Consider the following 24,254-nt stretch of genomic DNA (forward strand, 5'->3'; position numbering starts at 1 on the left):
CTGGACAGGATCGTGCTATCTCCTCACATGGGGATAAAAAATGATGACCTAACCCTTTGCCCGAACTTTTTCCTTTAATTGGTAATCAAGGAATTGTTAAGGTTACAAGGAATTCTTTATGAACATAGGGAGGGGTGACGAAGAGAGTACAATTTTCTGAAATTATCAAAGGCAACCCACAACGCAAACAACAAAATACAAGACATTAACCCTCAACACTGCCAACATATCGATGCAAGAAATATTGATTTTGGATTTATGGTTGAATCCTTCACCTATGGAAAAGGATAATTTTTTCTGCCAAAAAAAAATTATATAAATAAAAATTGGATGTAGGTTTTGGTGCAGGAGCGCATCTAGAAACAGGTTGCACCCAGATACATAGGGCGAGACAGAGGCAAGGTTTGCGTCATTGGGGGGCAGGCTGATCATTACGCCCACCCTCCATATGTCTGGGCATAACCTGCTGCACCCCCGTGCGGAGATTTTTATCTCATAAAAATTTTATGTAAAATACCATTTGCAAGAAAAAAAATTACAACAAAGGGTGTATAAAGAGAAAGAACTATGGAGGTCTAGTAGATGGGTCGGTCCCACATTGGGTTGGAACATTTAATGACCAACTGGCTCGGATTAGGTCAGCATTGACCAATCAAGTTGAGGGAGAGGGAGAGATCGATCTCATGTAGCTTAATTAGCTGTTGAGTGTTGATGTGGTACTTCAAATATAAAGCAATTGGGATGATCAGATCAAATCAGATGAGAGATTGATCCTACAATTAGAGTCCAGACAAGCTCATTTTCATCTTTTCCCTTTGCTCTACAACTATGGTAAGTGACTAATCTAATATATATATATATATTTTTTTTTTTGATAAAAAAACTAAAATAATATTATATAAGCCAACTATTGGACCTTCCACAAAATAACGAGTGATGGACTGTAATCCAATTGTGTGGCTATTAGAATATTGATGTGATCCTTAAAAATGTCTATTTTGATTGATGATGTATAATAGGACTTTCCATCCACAATCTATCTTTAATATTCGATGATTCTGATCGGAATCTTAACGTACTTGGAGGATTTGGCATTATCAATAAATAAAGGAATTCCTCCGTGTTAACGAAATTATGTGCATATCTATACCACACGTATACTATGTTTTCAAACCCTTTTTTTTGTAACTTCTGTGCTAAGGACATCTTTGTCATTTTATCATATATATTTATTACAGAAAAAGACCATGATGACGATGGAATGCGGATTCTTCTCATACTTTTTTCATAATTAATATTCTCTTTCTTTCTGATACTTTCTGAGTCTCATGGGTTAGTTATTGATAAAACCGTGCGTACTTTCCACCATACATTGATTCGTGTGACTTAAGATATTTCCTTGCCAATATTATTAGTCGGAAAAAAACAAAAGCTTTGTCCAAACTCCAAAAGCATGGCTTATGTTAGCGCTCTCATATGTCTATCTCTCCTTTTTTATATGAAAAGATATATCTACCCTTATTTTGGGGAGGAGAAATAGACAAATGGAGTGTTGACATAGGGTACTCTCTCGAACACAGAAAAGGGTTTTCGATGTCGCCAATACGAAAAGAATCTTCAAAACTATGACAATTGAGGCATGGATGGGAACTATTTTATTAATAAAGAGCCACATGATCGAGGAGGAGAGAGAATGTCGGGATATGAGAGTTTGTGGAAACGAGTTTGATCATCTCGATCCACCCCTCATTGGTGTGGTTTCCCAGTCTAAACCTATGCTTTAAATAAAACACTTCATAAACAAATACAGTTCAATCTCGAATTACATAATCTAAATCCTCATGTAATTGTAAGCGCCTGAAAACACATCGTAATTATAGCCCATACAATAGGATTAATTAATCCTTTTTGCATTAAAATCATTGTATTCGATTCTCCTCCAACCATGACGAGAGCTGAAGGATCCAACCCATAAAAAATAGAGGTGTTTGGATCATTTCCAGCCGGGTCCAAAATCTTTAGATGGCCAGGCTACAAAAGACAAATCTGTGTTCAAAGGTCTTAAACCTGGTTTGCTGGAATAATATGATCAGATAAGAGTCAGAGCCGCAAAGAGGCATTTGAGTAAAAACATGATTTGTTGACTCAAGCTTCAACTTTATACATACGATGGCATGTTTTATTTGACCATCACAAATACGGAACTAAACAGACAATTTATTTGGGCTTCTGGATTGGTTTCTGTTGGACTTGGTATTACATCACTATCTGTATCAGTGCCTTGTAATCTAGAGAAATTGTGACTAAATGATGACATCAATATGATATTATAAGCATTTATTGTTGATGATCGAATTTTTCTCTCTTTCAATTTTAACCCTTTTTAGAAGAAAAAATTTGATTTCCAATGTAACCTTTTGTAGTGAGTGAATCTCATTTTAAAGTGAGTTCGTTCCCATTTAAGTGAGTGAGTTCCCATTTGAATTTATGATCTTTTTGTTATAAGTTATTATTTTTTTGAATTTGAGGTCTTCTTGTGGCGAGTGAGTTATATATTTAATAGGTCCTACTGTAGTGTATAGGTATTAATAGATAGCGTCAATCTAATATGGGATAGGTTAAAGGGTTTGATTTAATGTGTTCCATCAACTCTGAAACTTTTGACGTATCGATCAGTAACTAATATTTGATATCAAATACAGTCATTATGTCACGAGTTCGAATCCCAAAAAATACTACATAGAAGAAAAGCAACCTGAAGTTGAGTAATATCCCGAAACAGAATGGATTAGACCAACTTACTACAAGTTAGAATAAAACTATTCTTTCATTTTCTATCTTATTAGCATTTTTGTTTTGAGCTACACCACTAAATCATGCACGCCCACACACGCACTCGCAGTGATGTAGACTTATACTGGTTTATAATACGACTTGTCAATATATAGAGAGGTAGACTTCTCCTTTTACAATTCTAGGGTAGGGATTGATAGGTTGCCAAGTGTTAGTGATAATGAGAAAAAGTATTATTAAAAGTAATACATATCTCTAAGGAGTCTTAACTTCTAATTGCTTCTGGTCCCTCCTAACCTAGTCAAAGCACACAGACACTCAAAGTCTGAGGGAGGGAGGGAGCTCCGAAGAGAGGAAGAAGAAGAAAATGAAAATGAAAATGATAGATGTGAAGGATCTTTTTCAATAGAGACAAAGAATGGCGGGGGAATAGGGGCATTGACCCATTTTTCTCAATTATTTCATGCTGGTGGGAGCTAGAAGAGTCGATTTGGCCCCTATCCTGTAGTGGCAGAAGCTAGAGCGTTTAACCCAGCTAAACCACAACAAAAATAGGGGTGGGGTGTGGTCATTTCACAGGTGGGTCCCACTTAAACCCCACATATGCAATGACCACCCCACCCTCTGTTTTTAGGTGGTTTAGTTGGGCTGGATGCTCCAGCTTCCGCCACTACAGGACAGAAGCCAAATCCTAGAAGAGTGGAAGGAATCCATGTGGATGTTCATCTGGTCAAATTAACTTACGTTACGTCACATCACAACAGTTCGGTATTAATTCCTTGTTTATTAATTTTATAGTTTTCTCATAAAAAAAAATCATATTTTTTTAGGTTGTTAATCTCCCAACATACTCCCCTAGAGCATATGATTGGTGACGGGTCAATGAATACATTGGCTGTATTTGATGTGCATGAGCAATAAAAATCTCTTATAAATTAATGTTAATTCCGAGTTTCTTGCTTGCTTAGAGAGTCATTACAGTACTAGTTAATGAAGGAAGGATACAAGTCATCAATTTGCAGGTGGATTTCCAACTTATCAATTTGTTAAAAAACGAAAAAAACAAAAACAAAAAAAGTTTCCTTAAAGGAAAGGTTGGCACGATTGGACAAGAGTTGGTTTATAAGTTGTCTCAACCTTCTTGATCTCTCTATTCAATATCATCACAAGTTTGTAAACTTCTTGAGGGGTTCTTGTTGGGGTACAATATCTTGTATTCCGTTGCTTGCATAAGTGAGTTGCTTCTCAAGAGCTACTAAGAGGGCGTAAGCCTCGAGGCCCACTCGAAGGAATTGGTAAAACTTATGAATTATCTTTTCTTATGGGTGGGGGTTCGAAAAATTGACTGGTCGATGTAGGGTTTGAGAGTGGTAGTCACAATGAAAAAATAATTTAAGACCATATAAGTATTTCAATAAATTGCTTATATGTGGTTTCACAATAAATTTGTAACGAGAATTCTTTACTTGTAAGCAATCTGAGATGTGAGGACGAGTGATTGTAATCTATTTTCCATTAATATATAGTTAAATCAATCTCATCTTACCGTGAACATAGGTAATCTTGTCAAACCATCTAAATTCTTTGTTCGTATTGAGTGATTGTTTGTTTACTATTTCTAATCTTTTCTGCATAATTTTAGATATTCGATTTTCTACAGTTCCCTACTTGCGAAGTAGATGTTTTAGTGCTTGGTAGTAATTAGCTAGGGCTATAAATGGATAATCGAAAATTCAAATTTGATCCACATCCATATCCGTTTAGGGACATTCTTATTCGTTTAGAGATATTTGGAAGAAAAAAATCCGAATACTCTGATAAAAATTCGTCTGAAAAAAAAATCTGAATAATTAATAAATAAAAAATTAAATAAATAATAATTTTGAGGGTTTTTGAAGATTCAACAGGTTCTAGAATATGAAGAAAAGATAATCATGATCTAAGAGCGATAATGAATTATATCCTAAGGGAAGGAAGGTCCGGGTTACACAAGACAGAGAAATCAGAGATGTAAACGGATGGTCATCAATTCGAATTCGATCTGTATTTGAATCCGTTTAAAAGTATTCGTATTCAACAAAAATATCTGGATCTGATCACATTTGATCCGTATCTGAGCTAAATCCGATCCATTTACAGGCCTAATAGTAATCCATCAAATGATAAAATGACAAAATAAAAGAGTTCCAGAATAGGTTACCGACATAGGCAATGACTTGAAGATCCCTTCCCATTTGTGATAAGGGATCGGTAAAGCAACCTAAGACTGTGTGTGAATATGAGAGATAGAGTCAAATGTGAATTTGGATCCCATGTTTTAAAGCAATGATCGACACAGACCCACGCGTGGGATGTTAATCTTCATTTCCAATATTTTATATTTATGAAAACAAAAAGGTCTGAGTAATCATCGAGTCAAGTCAACCACGTGTGATTCTCACTTCCAAATTCCAAGGGAGGCTGGAATTGAAGGCTGTAACCCATTCAGACTTGAATCTTAAGAGAGAGAGAGAGAGAGAGAGAGTTCCCTGTTCAGATTATTTTTTTTTTGTGTTTTTTGGTTGAAAGCAGATTCATTGAAAATCAGAGTCATTACAAGCAGTGGCCTTTTTCTCACAAAGATTTAGAAGTCACAGAGTGGAAACTGGCCAATCCATCGATGACTCAACCGATAGGGCCGACCGGGCCAAGGAGTCTGCAACCACATTAGACGACCTTGGAATAAAGCAAAAAAGACAAGCAACAAAAGAGCTTTGAAGCTGAAGAATATCAAAGTCCACAGCATCAATCTCATAGTCGAAGCTTCTTGAATTCAGTTGTTGAATTAGGCTTAAGCAATCCGACTCCACCACAATATGAGATAAATGGAGTTTAGCCGCTTGAAGAAGACCCGTTCTGATAGCAAGCGCTTCAGCGTAAAGACTAGAATCACAGGAGGTACCTGAAGAATAAGCATGTATAAGAATCCCCCGATGATCCCTGATGATGACCCCTAAACCTCCTTTACCAGAATTTTTTACCCATGCTGCATTACAATTGATTTTAAGGAAAGGCTCATTAGGGGGAGTCCAAGAATGGGAGGAAGGAAAATTTTGCTCTTCAACTTCAACAGAGACTGAGGGAGGTTTGCAAACCACCGAAGAGAATTCTTGATGAGCTTTCTCAGCCATGGAAATAACTTGCTGTGGTGACCATTGCTTATTGTTGAACATCAAATCGTTACGCGCCTTCCAAATGAACCAAAGTAAGAAAGAGGCCAGGGAGAATCGTTCTTGAGCCAGCTTTTTATCCCTGCTGAAAATAGGATTCCAGCACTGCAACCAATCACTCATCTTATTGAAAGTAGGCATAGAGGTTAAGTGAGATAAGGATGAGCCAAACCAAACTGCTCTAGCAAAGGGACATGTAAGGAGTGTGTGACCAACTGTTTCCAAACTATCCCCACATCTGAAGCAAGCCGGATTAATAGGAATTTTCCTGGCTATGAAACCTTCTCCAACCGCAATTCCATCTGCGCAGCATCTCCACAAAAAAACTTGATTTTCGGCTGGGTTTTAGCATTCCATATTCTTTTCCACAATTGATCTGTCATGGACATATGATTCTTATGAGCAACTGACGAAGAGGAGGATTGGTTAGAAATCTTAACCTCCTTCCTATTTTTCAGCATGTGATACATGGACTTGACCGAGAAAAGTATTACAGAACCCCAATAACTTGCACTTGGTCTCTGTCTCTGTCTCTGTCTCGGACCTTTCTTCAGTGAATTTTTATTCTCTCAATTTACCTGTCCGTACTTGTCACATCTAATAGAGGGAGGTTGATCTCACGTGGATCCCACTTCGGACAGTGTGTTTGGATAGGGGTAAGATAGACATGGAGGTGGATCCCATGTGGACCCCACCTTGGATAGTATGTTCGGACAGGGGGTAGAATAGTTATTTTCACCCCCTCTATTAGATGTACTTGACGTCAAGTACGGACAGACAAATTGAGAGTATAAAGATCCTTCTTCAGTAATGGGTTTCGACGTATCTCTATAGAAATGATATCCCACATATCTATTCTATACTATGCACCTAACCGGTGTATGCATATATGATGTTTGATAAAAGTATTTATCAATCTTAATCTTTAGATGCTTTTGGTTGTAAAATCTAGGGTCGTCAAAAAATGGATGCTGTAAAGCACAGAAAAGAGCCAAATTCAAGACGCAAAACAAAGAGAAACCCGGCCAGTTCAAAAGGTATATTAGATTTGGAAGAATGGGACAATTTTTTTTTTTTAGGAATAAAGTTAGGGGAGCTGGGTTCTTTAGGTAATTAGGGATCCATCAAAGAGGTAGAGTATCTGTAGGAAAGAAGCAAAGGAATCTACTTTTCCTCCAATGGAAGGTTCTATTGTTGGGGTATGATGTCTTTATATTCCATGGCTTACATAAGTGGGCTGATGTAAACGTTTAGTCCGAAAGACTGTTAATAAGGCTGTTGACATCGAGGTTATATAGGTATTTCGATAAATTATTTTTATTGAGTCTTATTATAAATTATTAGCAAAAGTGTGTACATAAGAACAAGTAATTGTAATCCTATTCTTCATTGATAGAAAGTAAATCTCATCTTATCGTCCACGTAAACAATCTTATTGAACCACGTAAATCATCTTCTATACGTATTCACATTTTTGCTTCACCTATAATTCAGAAAGTGTGTAAGAGTGGTCAAAAGCTTAAAACCAAAAAGAGATTCATTTTCCCTGTCTTGATCATATCTAACAAGTTGGCATATCCATGTTTTAAATTAATAAAAAAACCGATCACACTGAGCCTCCAAGGGAAGAATGTGCCTTTCCTTCCCACATAATAGAATGGAGTCAAGCCCCCATCACCAATCTCTCCACCCACCTATCACCTATGTATGCTTATCCTTTATCACATGGAACCAGAAGTTGGGGAAAAAGATTAGGCGAGAGAGAGAGAGAGAGAGAGAGAGAGAGAGAGGTGGTTTACACTATGGAGTCACTTTCTTGGAAGGAACAATGCCAAATTCCTACATTAATAGTGACCCAATTCAAGCAATCACTTCTTGGTGAAACATGGGTGAGCATGGTTTAAATTTTGAAGCTGTTGAAAGCAACTGAACTCCATATTGAACCAGTTTTACTCTAACAGTTTCCCTCTTAGCTCTTTTGTTAATTTGTGGGTTGGGATAGAGCTCAGCTTGGCCAAGCCCAATATGGAGTCACTTTTTTGGAAGGAACAATGCAAATTCCTACATTACTACTAGTGACCCAATTCAGGCAATCATTTCTTGGTGAAACATGCATGGGTGGGCATGGTTTGAACTTTGAAGCTGTTGAAAGCCACTAAAATCCATATTGCACCAGCTTTGCTCTAACAGTTTCCCTCTTAGCTCTTTTGTTAATTTGTGGGTTGGGCTAGAACTCAACTTGGCCAAGCCCAATGGTTCAGAGTAGTGATAGGATCACCCATCCAGAACCATCTAGGAGCATATATGATATAATTGCATTAGATACCATTTTTTCCGATGGATCAAGTTTTTTTTTTTTCCTAAAGATCAGCAATGTATGTATTGATGTAATGAATAAAATGAACAAGTTACAAGGAAACGAAAAGCTAGACTATAAAATATTCTGGACCTCCTTGGGAAGTTTTTCTTCATCCACAGTGAAGTAGTAATCCCCTCACCATCATAGTTCAAAATCTTGTTGAAATTTCGAACATTTTGGATATTTTGTCTAAGTCGAAACAAGATGCTATGTCGGAAAAAAAAATGCAAAATTTTAGAAATTTTGGAAATTTCAGTCTAAAAATGCATAGTTTCGTCGAAATTTCAGTTATTTCGTCATTTTGTTTCGGTATTTCGGCATTTTGCACCCAGAAATGGCCAATTAAAACTCGAAGGAAAATACAAAATTTCCATGAAATTTCATAATATCTCGGAAATTTCTATCCGGCCGAAATGGCTTTCTGAAATGAGATTTAATACTATGCTCACCACTGCCATATTTGCACAAGTACAATAAGGGGTAAGAGTTTGTGATGACACATGAGTCCAATCACAAGATAAAATAACTAGTATTGAGGTGATTCTTCTTCTCCATGGGTGAAAGAAAATTCTTACATTTCTCCCCATTGACGTTATCAGGTGAATCAAACATATCTGTAAGGTTTTGCAAGCCCAATAACGATCATGATTTGGCACCTAACCGTTTTATCTTAACAATAGACATGGAATCCTAGGCATATTTTAGGAACTTTATAAGGGTATTCATCAACTCGAACCTCATTCTTCTGCAGTTGATGTTACGGATCAGCCTCACTATTTAGGCCAGTAGCTTTGCCCAGCATCTTCTACTGATTGTCCTGTTAAGCTAACCTCAGAGGATTCCTAGGGTAGTTCAAGAGTTTCTATTTAGGACATTTGCATCACTCTTGTACCCAGGTCTAGTGACTAGTAAGCCATATCTTCCTGTGTTCATGTATAAGTTTTAGTACATATATTATGGGAAAAGGTTCTCTGAGCCCTCGGGCAGGGTATGTCAGGACCTCTATGTCTATCTCTCTCCTCCTCACATGAAATGATCTTACAGTCCTCTTATGTGTGGTACCATTTTATTGCACTTCATTGGTGCGCTCCGCTATACCACTTGCTTAGAGAACCTTCTCATAATATATTATTTTTTATATCATTATAGGGCTGATGTTCTCTGTGTCGCAGCGTAGCTTGCGCCTAGACACATGGGCCTGCCATTCAGGAGGCAGGGCAATCATTTTGCCCACCCCCATGTGTCTAGGCACAGCATGCGCCCCCAGCATAGAAAACATTCTCCCATCAATATAATAGGGCATATATTTGGCTAAACTTTTCAGGCGCTAAAAACTAGAGATGCCCAAAAGCCAAGGAGAGGATGTCCATCAAGAGATGCCTCTTTTGGTACGTTGGTTTAGAGAAAATTTTCCTAAGGATATGTTTTAATTCTTTTGTATAGAGGGTTTGAAAAGAAAAAAAAAATAAATAAATAAATAATTTGTAACCTTACTTTTTTGCCTCTTTAGTATAATATATTTCTTCTTTTTTAATAAGAGTAAATCATATTATTTCATATATGCATTCGAAAAATATGCAAGATTATGACAACTTTTGTTAATGACATAATGATATTTAACTTCTTCTAAATTATTTTTTATCCTATTTTTTCCCAACATAAAGAATCTTTTGGGAATAAGACAAGGGGCAATCAAAGATGTCAAGTTCTAAATACATCTATAGAGGTGCCATTTAAACAATAAAAAAAAAAATTGAGTGTTTTATGTACATGAGGGGCACATATGGAATCATGGATGGGAATCTAATTTTTCCGCATGACAAGATTGATGAAATTGAAATTTTTCTGGATAGGTAAACCTCAAAACATCCTACTCACAAGTTAACTTCAGTCCAAATGGAATTGACCATGTGATAAAATAAAGTATTAAAAGATATAAGATTATCAAAATGGACAAATGATCAATACAAATCATTTTACATAACTCACTATTGAAATGACCACATCACCCTTTCACATGAACAAAATTAGGTATACCCCCTCCAAATTTTTTACTTTTATAGAAACTCAATCTAAAAGCAAGGGGAAGAAAGTATTAGTCTTCTTACCCTAATTATGCTCCTCCATTTGAGAGTGCTAGCCAATTCTCACTATATGGACCACATTGTTGAAAAAAGGGTACCTTCTTTTACAATTCTCTTCATTTTGAATTTAAATTCTTTATTCAACCGACTCTTTCTTTTTCTATCTTTCTCTTATCTTATTTATTTATTTCTTTATCAGATCTTTATTCAACCCTTCCACACCCTTCTTTTTCCCAGAAGGTGACGAAAGAACATTATCACCACTACCTAACTCCCTCTTCTTCCTCTCAACCCCGCCTCAGTGCTTCAACCTCTCCCTCTTTTTCTTTTTTTTTTAGGGTAAAATACAGATCACCACCCTGATTTTTTTAAAAACTCAAATCATTCTCTGGTTTAGATTCCAAAATGTCAAATTAGTCCCTAACGCTAGTTTATGGTGTTAAGTGATGATCTCACCCAATTAAATAAATTTAAATCCTTAAACTACCCTTGATCAGTGTTGATTTACGATTTTATCCTTATAACTAAAAACCCCAAATTTGATATTCTTCCTCACACCTGCAACTCAATCTCATCGGAGAGAAGAAAAGCATGAACTAACTTGTTACGATCAAAACCACGAACTTGGGACCCTAACACTATCTCTGTTATGGATGGGTGGAGAAGAAAACGGTTTTTTGCTCTTTAGTATTTTACCGAGAATTTTGGTGGTGAGTTTAATATGCCAAAAAGTTGGAGATTCAAAGGTTTGATAGATCTCAGAAGTGGGTTTCATTCCAGGAGATTTGTGTGACTTTTATTCGACGAGATCAGAGTGCATTTCTGATGAAATTTTTTTTTTCATGGATTTTGAGCTTTTTCCAAGCTTTTTCTTTTATTTATTTTTTCTCTCATTTGTCTGTTCTTTCTTTCTTTCCCCCATTCGTAGTCTCGTGAGACGTTGGGGTGCCATTTTTGTCAAAAAACAGAGCAATCCCTGCAGTACAGGCTATTTCAACAATGGACATTTGAATTGTGCCGGATTGGTACAAGGTCGTGTGACCTCTCTCTCTCTCCAGCGACATTTTCCCTTTTTCTTCCCTGTTACCTGTGATGTTGTTGGGTTGAATACAAACTGCTAGAACTCGGAATCTTCTGAAACAGTGCAACCTAAGACGATATCTCTACTTCAGTCTCCTATTCTGCTTCTCGATCTCTCAATTTTGCACATTTGTTTTCCTTATTTGGCTAGGGTTAGTGGATGTAGTTCACTGGGAGTTGGAGAATCAAGGTGTTGGATGCAGTTAAGAAAGTAGAATTAAATCCTTCCAGTAACGGCGATTAGATGCTTTTAAAGTTTTCCACTCTAAAAACCCAGTCCTCCATTGATGAGGGCATTGAGTAGCCAACACTAGGTTCGGGTTGAGATTGAGCCCCTCTTTGATGGGGTTGATATTTCTGAGTCATTAGCGAGGGCAAGATTCGAGGACCTAAACATGGATTTGTTCAACAAGACAATGGATCCAGTGAAAAGGCCTTGGAAGATGCAGGGTTGAAGAAGATGGACATCAAAGAAATTGTGCTTGTTGAGGGATTACCTGGATTCCTGAAGTCCAACAGCCTTTGAAGGACTTCTAATTCGAAATTAGAGATTGGTGGCAGACACGATCTGTGGAATCATGGCTTCGAGTTGATCCCAGCGTGAAAAATTTGACACAAGAGGATCAATCGATGGGCAATTTGGTAGGTTTCATAGAAAACTTTGAATCAGAAAAAGGTAGACTTTTATAAAGATGAAAAGGACGGATTCTCCTGCAATTTGAAATCACTGATCCAATCCCTTCTTTAATAAAGTTTAAAGATTCTCTTTATTAGAGGGTTTCGAATCTTGGGAATTTTACGTCTGGGCATTATGGATTGATGGGTTAAGTACTAACAACAGAAACAACCATTGGAGTAAACTCAGGCTACAGATCCAGTGAACAATTTTCGATTTCCGAATCAGAATCCGTTAATCGAAGGAGGGATCAAACAGAAAGATTTCAGAAACGAGAATAGAAGAATGGTCATCTTGCAGTGACTTCGCCTGAGAAACCCACCTCCGATAGTTACAAGAGAGAGAGATAGAGGAGAGATGGAGAGGGTAGTATTGTAAATTTCATTCTAATGTTTTAGTACAAGAGTAAAATTATCCTTTCACACCAATAACTAACAGCAGACTAACACGGTTACTGTAGAAGGACTGATTTGAGTTTTTTCAAAAACCAGAGGGTGATCTGAGTTTCGATTGAAAACCAGGGGGTGATCTATAATTTACCCTTTTTTTTTAATAGGTAGTCACTCTATCCTATTCTATGGTGGTGGAGGGAGGAGACATTATGTCACTACTATCCCACCCCCCTCTTCTTCCTCTCAACGTCGTATCACCCCATCCTCTGCAACCCTGCCTCACCCTCTCCCCCTTTGTTTTAGGAAAATTTATGAAACACCCCCTGAAAATGGGTCGAAACTCAGATCACCCCCTGAAATTTGAAAATACTCAGATCACCCCCTGCATTAGAGCCCTATACTCAAATTAGACCCTACCGTTAGTTAACTGATGAAGTTAGCTAGTTAAATTTTTTAAAAACCCTAAACTACCCTTGAGAAGAGTAAATTACTATTTTACCCTTAGATCTAAAAACCCAACATGTATTTTTTTTTCTTTAATTAAAATAAGGAATGGGAATATTCTCTCTCCTCTACAACCACCATTGCCCCAGCAACTGCCGCCGCCGCCACCACCACCACCACCACCACCACCACCACCACCACCATTACCGTCGTGCAGCCCCATCCCACACCATCCTCTTCCCGTGCAATCATCACTACCCCCTCCCCCTCTCTTTCTCCACCCTTTCCTCTCTATTTTGCTGCTCTTCTTCTCCTCCTTCCTGTTGCCACCGCCACAGCCAAGATCAAAACCATGGCTGGGCTTGAAGGAAGATTCAAGATTGTCTAGTTTATTGAACTCATCTTTCAGCAAAAAGAACACCTGCAACTTTTTTTTTTTTTTTGTCAAACACCTGCAACTCAATCACAAGGAATTCACCAGAGACAAAAAAAGAAAAAGAAGAGCTTTAAATTTTGAGAACCACATGAAGTTCTTGGGGAGGGATAGTGGCTCCCTAATGGAAGATATCAAAATTTAAGTAACCCCATTGCACCGCCACCGGCATCTGTACCCTCTTTCTTTCAACATAGGTTTTGGGTCGAAGGAAACCCCCTTCTACGATCAAGTTCCTGGAATTTCATCCCTGAAATCATCCGCTGTTATTAGATTTACACAATTCATTTTTTTTAATAAAGATTTTTTATCAATTGGATTTTGAAAATCTTATCGCATACACGTTTTCAAAATCAATGGGGAAAAACAACAAAAATTAATTGAAGGAGAGCTCAGAGATCTGAAACTAAACATTCTTTTTTGTTTTTCTGGCGAGGAATTCATCAGAAGCATGCAAAGATCCCCTTGAATCAGATTAGGGTTTTGTTGCTACAAATTAAAAGTTCAAATCCTTGGTTTTCAGCATCAGGCCTGCTCATCCCACGGAGAAGACGAGAGGAAATTGGGAAATCCATGCTTGGAACTTGTTCGATCCCGAACCCTTGTGTTAGTTTGAGAAACCAAATTATTCCTTCCATAGAGTTCCATGGAGATCGAGCATGGGCTAGCGGAGATGGCGGTGCTAGGGCAAAGCAGAGGCGGCGGTGGCGGAGTTGCAAGGAAAGGGGTGGGGTATTTTAGGTTGAAGATGAAGGAAGGGTAGTATTGTAAATTTAATTCTAATGATTTAGTACAAGGGTAAAATAGTCCTTTTACACCAATAACTAACAGCAGACTAACACCATTAGTGTAGAGGGGGTGATCTGAGTATTTTCAAATTTCAGGGGGTGATCTGAGTTTCGACCCATTTTCAGGGGGTGTTTCGTAAATTTCCCTTTTTTTAGTAGGTACCTACTCTATGCTATTCTACATATGATGGTGGAGGGAAGAGACATTATGTCACCACCATCCCAACCCCCTCTTCTTCCTCTGAACATCGTCTCACCCCATCCTCTGCAACCCCGCCTCACCCCTTCCCTCCTTTTTTTAATAGGTGCATACTCTATCCTATTGTATGGTGGTGGAGGCAAGAGACATTATGTCACCACTATCCCAACCCCGTCTTCTTCTTCACAACATCGTCCCACCCCTCCTCCTTTTTTAAATAGGTACCTATTCTATCCTATTCTATGGTGGTGGACGGAGGAGCCGTAAGGGTGTCAAAATGAAATTGAAACCATTTATCAACATTGAACCAAACCATTTACATCGAAATCGTAAAACTGTTTAATATATGGTTTGGTTTTTATTTTAAAATTGAGACCGTTTAGTTAAACAGTTTAAATCGAACTGAACCCTTTAGACCGAATGTAAACCGTTTAAACCAAAACAAATATTAGTAATATGTAATGGAAATAATTAAGCATTAATGGTAACTGTTGCGTCAAGAAATCGTCGAGCGGTCCTGCGAGTGCCGTCACCTGCAAGTGGACCAAAGGGGTCAACAGAGAGAACCGGTGTGGTCCCGGCCTAGGGCTCTCCGATGCCAAAGTTAGATCTCCTGGCGCAAACAGATGAATAGTGATTATTCAGTATGAGTTTAGATGTCCCCTGATGGGGTTGCGTACCTTGCCTTTTATAGTAGCATATGGCGGTGTATGGCGGTGTGGAGAGTCCCCGTTTGATGGCGATTGTGCCGTTGAGTGGATAGAGGCCCTGGGTAACGGGGCTCTATCCTGATTGGCCATCTCCCCGTGGGAGGGAGTGTCCTGGTGGCATCAGGATCCTTGGTGGATAGATACCCGCGTGTGGTGACAACGTCCTTGGTGCTTGAATCCGTCGGATGACGTGACCTCTAAGCGGCGGTCTAGAGTCCTGGTAGTGACATGAGTCTTAGCGATACGATCGGATCGTAGATGGGTGGCCCCCACCTCACGTGCCACGATGTTGTGCCTGGGTGCAGTGCGCTGGGTGAGGCTGCGCTGGATGTGTGGTGTGCCTAGGTGAGGCCGCGCCCAAGTGGTGGCGCGCTGAGTGAGGCCGCGCCCTGGTGAGGAGGCGCGCCACGGGTGAGGCCGCTCCCGGTGAGGAGGCCGCGCTGGGTGAGGCCACGCCTGGGTGAGGAGGCCGCGCCCGAGGGGCGCGCCGAGTGGTGGCCACGCCCCGAGTGGTCTTGGGACCGGTTCGTTCCCCTTAGCTATGGAGCGGGTAAATGCGTGACACGTGGCGGTCGTTGATTGGCCGGTGAATATTGGATGTATCATTTGCCCCCCACTCTCTTGGGATAGAATGTCCAAGAGAGTAGGTGTCTTTGCATATTGAGGGGTCCGCTGCGAATAGACTTTCCTGTGGGGTTTGCCTATAAATCAACTAATGAGGTAGGAGAGGTTGGGGGTTCAAACCTTACCTCCTACACTTTTTCTTTTTGTTTTTTGTAGGTATATGTTCCTTCCTCTCCCTTCTTCTTTCACTTCTCATTTCTCTTTCTTACTTTTTGTCTCCCCTTTTGCTCTCCTTTAATTCCCCCTTTTTGTCTTTTGTCCTCTCTTTGGTGCCCACCATGTGCTTGTTTTTGGGTCACCTCCACTAGTATCCACTTTGCTTGATTTTGGGTCCTTATGTTTGGGTTGTGTTCTCTTGGTGCCTTGGTTTGTTTGGAAGGCTTGAGTGGTGCTTGGCTTGAGTGCCTTGCCTCTTGTGACCTCTAACCCTTGATTGTGCCTCGTGGTGTGGCTACGTCATCGCCGTGTGCTTGCCCTTCCGCGCGGTCACCTTTTTTCTGAGGTAAATCAATCCCCACCTTTTTTTTTTTTTTGTATGGTGTCTCCTCGGTCTCGGTGAGGCCGCGCCTGCTGCTGTGGCCGCGGTGAGGCGGCGCCCTGTGGATGTAGCCGCGGTGAGGACGCGCCTGCTGGTGTGGCCGCGGTGAGGCCGCGCCCTACCGGTGTAGCCGCGGTGAGGCCGCGCCTGCGGGTGTGGCCGCGGTGAGGCAGCGCCTGCGGGTGTGGCCGCGGTGAGGCCGTGCCCTGCGGATGTGGCTGCGGTGAGGCCGCGCCTACTGGTGTGGCCGAGGTGAGGCCGCGCCTACTGGTGTGGCCGAGGTGAGGCCGCGCCTACTGGTGTGGCCGAGGTGAGGCCGCGCCTGCTGGTGTGGCCGTGGTGAGGCCACGCCCTGCGGGTATAGCCGGCGGCGAGGCCGCGCCTGCGGGTGTGGCCGCGGTGAGGCCGCGCCCTGCGGATGTGGCCGCGCAGGGGTGGCCGCGCCTGAGTGTGGCCGCGCTTTGGTGTGGCCCGTGCCTTGCGGGTGTGGCCTCGCCCAGCTGGTCGTGCCTAGGTGTGGCTGCGCCTTGCTGGTGATGCCCCGCCTATGGTGGCCGTGGCGTGGGTGTGATGGACCCTCGCTCTTCTTCCCTGTTCTTCCTCTTGTATGTGATGGATCTGCTGTTTATATTTCGCAGGTGGCATTCTTTTCATTTTTCTTGCCAACTTCGGGGAGATTGCTTTCTCGAGTAAGTAGTTCGTTCCCCTCTTGTCCTTCATGTCTTTCCCGGGTAACCTTGGCCCTGCTTCAGTCGAGGTTGGATCTTCAGAGGAGCGTTCCCCCGGATCGCCTTCTTCTGTGGGTACTCCCTCCTCTATACCCTCCCCTAGTGATACTGATGGAGGAGTGGGACCTTCTAGTGTCTCCGGTCCCCGTAGGGATCATCAGCCCTCTGGGGCGGCATCTTCAGAGCCGGTCCTGCTGATAGGTTAGGCCCTGTTGCTAGCATCTTGTCACCTTCTGACTTGGTTTTCCTCCGTGAGGAGTTCCATATTCCCGCCGAGGTCATGTTGCATGCTCCAGGGCCTAGAGAGTATGCCTTCTCTCATCGTGCGGGGGAGATCTATCTCTACCATTCATTTTTCCTCCAGGGCCTTCGCCTTCCTATCCCTCGCTTCGTCGAGTTAGTATTAGAGCATTGGCACCTCACCCCTGGGCAGGTGTTGCCCAACTCTTGGAGGGTGATCTTGGGTTTCTATGTCTTCTTCGCCCGCCTAGGGCGTGCCGCCACTGTTTCCCTTTTCTCCCACTTTTATCTGTTGAAGAAGGGGAACCATGGATGCTATCACTTTGCTCGCCGCGTGCTCAAGGGGCCCTATGCCTCTGTGGAGCTTCTCACGGGGATCACTAGTCACGTGAAGTATTGGAGGGATCGCTTCTTTTTTGCCACGGTCCCCCGATGCCCATTACGGACTGTTAGGGAAGTTATTGACCTCAAGAGGGTCAATCAGGGGCTTGAGCTGAGTGATTTTGAGGGTGACTCCCTCAAGCTGTGCCTGGGTCGCGATTCGTTCCACGTCAAGGAGTTGGACTCGGAGGCCTTCCTGTCTCTCTGGAAGCTGAGTCCTGGTAAGAGCATTGTCTTTTGTACTTGATTGGCATGTTGGTATTTGAATGTATGTGTCATCTGATTGGTTGGTCGATCTATGCAGTGGATACGCGTCCGGACTTCAGTTTGCTCCGCGGCAATCTGCGGAGGAAGGCCGCTTCTCGGGGTGGTCCATCTCGTTGGAGTGACCGATGTTAGTGGTGCTTCGCGCTTGTGGTTGTTGGAGCGAAGGCGAAGGGTGGACCAGGACATGCCCGCATGACGAGCTCCGGCGTGCGGGTCCTCCTTCCCCGTACTTCTCCTGGTGACGATGGCGTTCCGGGCTCGTGCCTCTGCCTCCCTCTGTTGTTCCTTCGGATCTTGATGTGCCCCTTTCCAAGGGGAAAGGTGTGAGTTCCTCGGCGTGTATCGCCATCGATCTTCCCACATGGGTGAGTCCCTGGTGATCACCTTGGCGTGCCGAAGGGGCTCGACCTTGGCCGGGCCGGCGTGTCGTGGGAGTGGGTGGATAGGGGCAGGCTCCCTACCTCGAGGATGGCCTTGCAGAGACTTAGCGATGCTTGTCTGGCTCAGACCCTCTACCATGACATGGCTTCGGTGAGTTATTCCTTTTCTGTCTCATCATGTCCATTACTCCATTTATTTTTACATTATTTTATCGCTTGCCATGTTGATTGTAGGTCCATCACCGTATTGCTGAGGCGGTGCTTCGACTGGAGGGTCACGCTTCTCGTGAGGTGCGATACAATGCACCCTGTGTGACGTGGAGAGGGAGCTCCAGGGTCGGTCGATGCTCGTGAGAGGGCCGAGGCGACGCGAGAGGGTGTCGGGGAGCTCGTTGTGGCGTCAGGGAAGCTCCTAGAGGTGTCGAGGAGCTGCGTGTGACCTCTGCTGGTGCGGCCGAGAGCTCGGCTAGGGTTCTTGCTTTGGAGGAGGAGTTTCATTCATTGAGGGGAAGGCATGAGGTGGAGCTGGCATCTGCAGGTGAGCGAGCTGTGGCTGAGTTCCAGGCATCCTCTGCATTCTTGACGCTGTATCAGGCGCAGCTTCAGCCCGCATATGAGGGAGGGGTCCGGGACTTAGCCGCTTGTGTCCTGGAGGTGACCCCTGACTATGACTTCTCTGTCTTGGGGTTCTCTGAGTTTGCTGCGGCGCTTCCGGGTGTAGCTGTGGTGGAGAGCGCTTCGGTGTCAGAGGTGGAGGCTGCCCTGCCTAAGGCGGACATGATGTCTCCAGCTGGGTCGGAGGTGACCCACCACTCTGTGATCCCTTGACCTTACGGTCGTCCCGATCCTGTAGACGTCTCAACCTTTTTCCTTCTTTTTTTTTTTTGAACTTGAGTTGTAACTACTATGACTTTTCTATGTGATCGCTTTTGCTTTTCTTTGATTGCCTTGTCTCTTGGTGATTATTTGCGCGTTGATGCTCTCTGACCCTTGATAGTTAACGCCTTAGGCGTAGAGCCTCAATGGTGGCATGGCGCCTTAGGCATGAAGCCTCAGTGTTGGCATGTTGCCTTAGGCTTGAAGCCTCGGTGTTGGCATGTCGCCTTAGGCATAAAGCCTCAATGTTGGCATGTTGCCTTAGGCACGAAGCCTCAGTGTTGGCATATCGCCTTAGGCACGAAGCCTCAGTGTTGGCATATCGCCTTAGGCATAAAGCCTCAATGTTGGCATGTTGCCTTAGGCACAAAGCCTCAGTGTTGGCATATCGCCTTAGGCACGAAGCCTCGATGTTGGCATATCGCCTTAGGCACGAAGCCTCAGTGTTGGCATATCGCCTTAGGCATGAAGCCTCAGTGTTGGCATATCGCCTTAGGCATGAAGCCTCAGTGTTGGCATATCGCCTTAGGCAGGAAGCCTCAGTGTTGGCATATCGCCTTAGGCATGAAGCCTCAGTGTTGGCATATCGCCTTAGGCATGAAGCCTCAGTGTTGGCATATCGCCTTAGGCACGAAGCCTCAGTGTTGGCATGAAGCCTCAGTGTTGGCATCTCGCCTTAGGCATGAAGCCTCGATGTTGGCATGTTGCCTTAATGTAGTGGCCGTGATTCGATTGAGTGGTAGGAGAAGACAAGTATTCTTGCAACATTTCTTTATTTTGACTGAAATTCACATTGTCCTTGATGTCGTCTATCGCTCCATCGTCTTATTACTACCACTAATGCTATGCTTCTATTGGTAGTACTTCTTCAGATGTTACGAGTTCCAGTACGGTCTACCTTCTTGCCTTTCTTTATTTTGACTGAAATTCACATTGTCCTTGATGTCATCTCTCGCTACTCCATCCCATCGCTCGTTATCACTACCACTACTGCTATGCTTCTACTGGTAGTACTTCTTCAGATGTTCTGAGTTCCAAGTACGGTCTACCTTCTTGCCCCCTGGAGTCTTCAAGCGGTAAGTCCCTGGCGTATCCGCTTGGAGACTATGTAGGGTCCTTCCCGTTGGGTGACAGACTTCCCGCCTTCTGTGGCTACGATGCACTTGCCCTCCGTAGTACTAAATCTCCCTGGTGGAATAGCCTTTCCTTGACCCTGGCGTTATAGTACCTGGCAGTACGTTGCCGGTAGGCGACGTTCCTTAGTAGTGCTCTTTCGCGGACCTCATCTATAAAGTCTAGGTTTGCCCGCAGTCCGTCGACATAGGTGCGTTCATTGAAGTGTAGAACCCTATGGGACATAGCGCAGACCTCTACCGGCGCCAATGCTTTAGTGCCATATGCTAGGCGGAATGGGCTCTCTCCTGTGGGCGTTCGTACTGTAGTTCGGTATGCCCACAGGACGCTTGGTAGCTCTTCTACCCACTTGCCTTTGGCTCCTTCTAGCCTTTTCTTGACTCCTTCCAGTAGCGTTCTATTGGTGACCTCCACCTGACCATTGGCCTGTGGGTATGCTACCGACACAGGCCGATAGTCGATGTTGTAGCTGTGACAGAATGCTTGGAATTTAGGGTTGTTGAATTGTTTTCCATTGTCTGAGACGAGGATCCGTGGTACCCCGAACCTGTAGATGACGTCGTCGCGGACGAACTTCTCCATCTCTGTCTCTGTTATCTTGGCCAAGGGTTTAGCTTCAACCCACTTGGTGAAGTAGTCGATCGCGACGACCAGGTACTTTCTGTTTCCTGGTGCTGCGGTGAAGTTGCCTAAGATGTCTAGTCCCCACATGGCAAAAGGTATGGGGTTGAGGATTGATGTCAGCTTGGTGGCGGGTAGATGGGAGTCTGGGCGAACAACTGACATTGCTCGCACTTCTTGGCATATTGGATGGCCTCCTCTTGCATTCGTGGCCAGTATAGTCCCTGGCGGAGGATTTTGTAGGCTAGGGCTCGTCCCCCCATGTGGCTTCCACATATCCCCTCATGGACTTCGGCTAGGGCGTACTCTGCCCCCTTGGGTCCTAGGCACCGGAGTAGTGGTGCTGTTGCCCCCCGCTTGTACAGTACCCCGTCTAGGACGGTGTACTTTGCAGCTCTCATCCTAATCTTCCTTGCTTCGGCCTTGTCTTCTGGTAAGACATCGTTCTGGAGGTAGTTGAGTAGAGGGTCCATCCAGCTAGGTCCCTCCGTGATCTCGTTAACCTGCTTTTCCTTATACGTTGGCTCATGCAGGATCTCAACATAGACTGCGCTAGCCAAATTTCGGAGTTCCTCATTGGCTAGCCTGGATAGGGCATCAGCGGTGGCGTTCTCCTCCCTGGGAACTCGAACCATCTCAAACTTCTCGAAACCCTCGATCAATGCTTGAGCGCGTGCTAGGTATGATGCCATCCTCTCATCTTTTGCCTCATACTCTCCATTCACCTGATCCACCACGAGCTGGGAGTCGCTCCGGGCGGATAGGTGTGTGACTTGGATGGCTTTGCCACCCGGAGTCCAGCTAGTAATGCCTCGTACTCTACTTCATTATTGGATGCTTGGAAGGTGAACCGGAGAGCATATTGGATACGAAATCCCTCGGGGCTGGTTAATATGAGCCCAGCGCCGCTTCCTGCCGCATTGCTCGACCCGTCCACGAACATGTCCCACGATCCGTGATCCTTCTCTTCGGGCTCCCCTGTTTGTGACTCGATCTCAAACTGGGTACACTCTGCAATGAAATCTACAAGAGCCTGGCCTTTGATGGCTGTCCTTGGTTGGAACCTGATGTCATGCTCACTTAACTCCACCGCCCATGCTATCAATCGTCCGGAGACGTCCGGCTTGTGCAATATCTTCTTCAAGGGTAGGTCTGTGAGGACTTGTGATGGTATGGGCTTGGAAGTATGGTCGTAGCTTCCTGGCTGCCATTACCAATGCATAGGCTACCTTCTCGATCCTAGTGTACCTGGTCTCTGCATCGATCAGGACATGGCTGACGTAGTAGATGGGCCTCTGGACTTTGTCTTCTTCCTTCAGCAGTACTGCGCTGACCGCGACAGGGGTGGCGGCCAGGTAGAGCTGTAACTCTTCGTTAGGTTCCGGTCGCCCAAGCAGGGGTGGGCTCTCTAGGTACTCCTTCAATTCTCCGAACGCCTTTTGGCACTCTTCCGTCCATGTGAAGTCCTTAGGGCTTCGGAGGTTCTTCAATGTTTTGAAGAATGGTAAGCACTTATCACCTGATCGTGACACGAACCTAGAAAGGGCGGCAACCCTTCCATTCAACCCCTGCACTTCCCTGACCGTTCGAGGAGGTGCCATCTCTTGGATGGCCTTGATCTTAGATGGGTTGGCTTCTATTCCACGGACTGAGACCATGAACCCCAGGAATTTTCCTGACGTTACACCGAAGGCGCACTTTGCAGGGTTTAGCTTCATCTGGTTCCTCCTCAGTACTGTGAATGCTTCCTCTAGGTCGGTCAGGTGTTGGTTGGTGTGGACGCTTTTCACGAGCATGTCATCCACATATACCTCCATGTTGCGCCCGATCTGCTCCTCGAACATCTTATTGACCATTCTCTGGTAGGTGGCCCCTGCATTCTTTAACCCGAACGGCATGACGTTGTAGCAGTAGTTCTCTTTGTCCGTCCGGAATGCGGTGTAAGACTCATCATCCTCATACATGAGGATCTGGTTGTATCCGGAGTAGGCGTCCATGAAACTCAGCATCTCATGGCCGGCGGTGGCGTCGATCAGTAGGTCGATCCGGGACAGTGGGTACTCATCTTTTGGGCATGCCTTGTTCAGGTTGGTGTAGTCGACACACATCCTCCACTTCCCACTTGGCTTTGGTACCATGACCACGTTGGCGAGCCAGGTTGGGAACTTCTCCTTTCTGATGAACCCTGATCGGTTTAACTTCTCGACCTCCTCCTTGATTGCTGCTTGTCGGACGAGGGCGAAGTTACGCCGCTTTTGTTGAACGGGCTTCCTGGTTGGGTCGACATGTAGTCGGTGTTCTGCTATGGAACGTGGTATTCCTGGCATGTCGGAGGTCGACCATGCGAAGACATCCATGTTCGCTTGGAGGAGGTGTGCAAGCCCTTCTTTCTGTTCCTTGCTTAGCAGCGAGCCGACCTGAACGACCTTGGAGGGGTCATCCTGGCTGAGGGGCCATGGGATGAGGTCTTCCACTGGCCTTCCCCTTCTCTCTGTCAGTTCATCTCTCTGGTCACTGATCATGCTCTCTAGGCAGAGTGCCATTCCACGGGTGTTGCCATTATTCTTTTTCATGAAGGTGGCGTAGCACTACCTTGCTTTCTTCTGATCTCCTCGGACTTCGCCTACCCCATTCTCGGTGGGGAACTTCATCTTCAAGTGAAGTGGTGATATGACTCCTCTAAGGGCATGGTGATGGTCGCCCTAAGAGGCCGTTGAAGGACACCACGGACTTGACTACCATGAAATTTACCATGATGGTTACTTGTTGAGGGTGTACCCCGAAGGTGACGGGTAGCTCTATGGTACCTCTGATGGAGGCGGTGGCACCTGAGAATCCATGGAGATAAGTGGGCCCTGGTTTGAGCTGGTCGTCCCCGAACCCGGCTGTCGATAGGCATCCAAGGAGAGTACGTCAACGACGCCCTGTGTCTATCAGTACCACGTGTAAGTCGATTGGCTACCTCCACTGTACTACCAAGGCATCTTCATGCGGGAAGTTTAGTCCTTCCGGTCTTCATCGAGAAGGAGATCACCGCCTCGTCTTGGCTATCTTCTTGGGCTTCTCTCGCCACTCCCACGAACCTGGCATGAGCTTTAGCCTGGTGGACTCTTGCCCTGGTCCTCCAAGTATGGTGAGGATTGGAGGTCCCTTGGTGCCACTAGGTTCTGTGGCATCTCTCCGCTCTTCTGGGCGGTCTCTCTCTCGATCTGTTCTTCTTTCTTCTCGTCTCGGTTCCACTCTGTCTCCGTCGCGACCTCTATCTCCTTGGCCTGAGCGGTTGTCACGTCTCCCCTTC

The 24,254-nt window shown here is 44.2% G+C and overlaps 1 protein-coding gene across 1 annotated transcript; it reads right to left on the reverse strand.

Annotated features, from left to right (window-relative positions):
* Positions 1-5,423: 5,423 nt before the first annotated feature.
* On the reverse strand, positions 5,424-6,125 carry LOC122650466. The gene has a single exon (XM_043843881.1). The coding sequence runs from the start codon at positions 6,123-6,125 to the stop codon at positions 5,424-5,426; it is 702 nt and encodes a 233-aa protein (XP_043699816.1).
* Between the last annotated feature and the right edge of the window lie 18,129 nt (positions 6,126-24,254).

Source organism: Telopea speciosissima, chromosome 2 (assembly GCF_018873765.1).
Source record: "Telopea speciosissima isolate NSW1024214 ecotype Mountain lineage chromosome 2, Tspe_v1, whole genome shotgun sequence".
Taxonomy (NCBI): domain Eukaryota; kingdom Viridiplantae; phylum Streptophyta; class Magnoliopsida; order Proteales; family Proteaceae; genus Telopea; species Telopea speciosissima.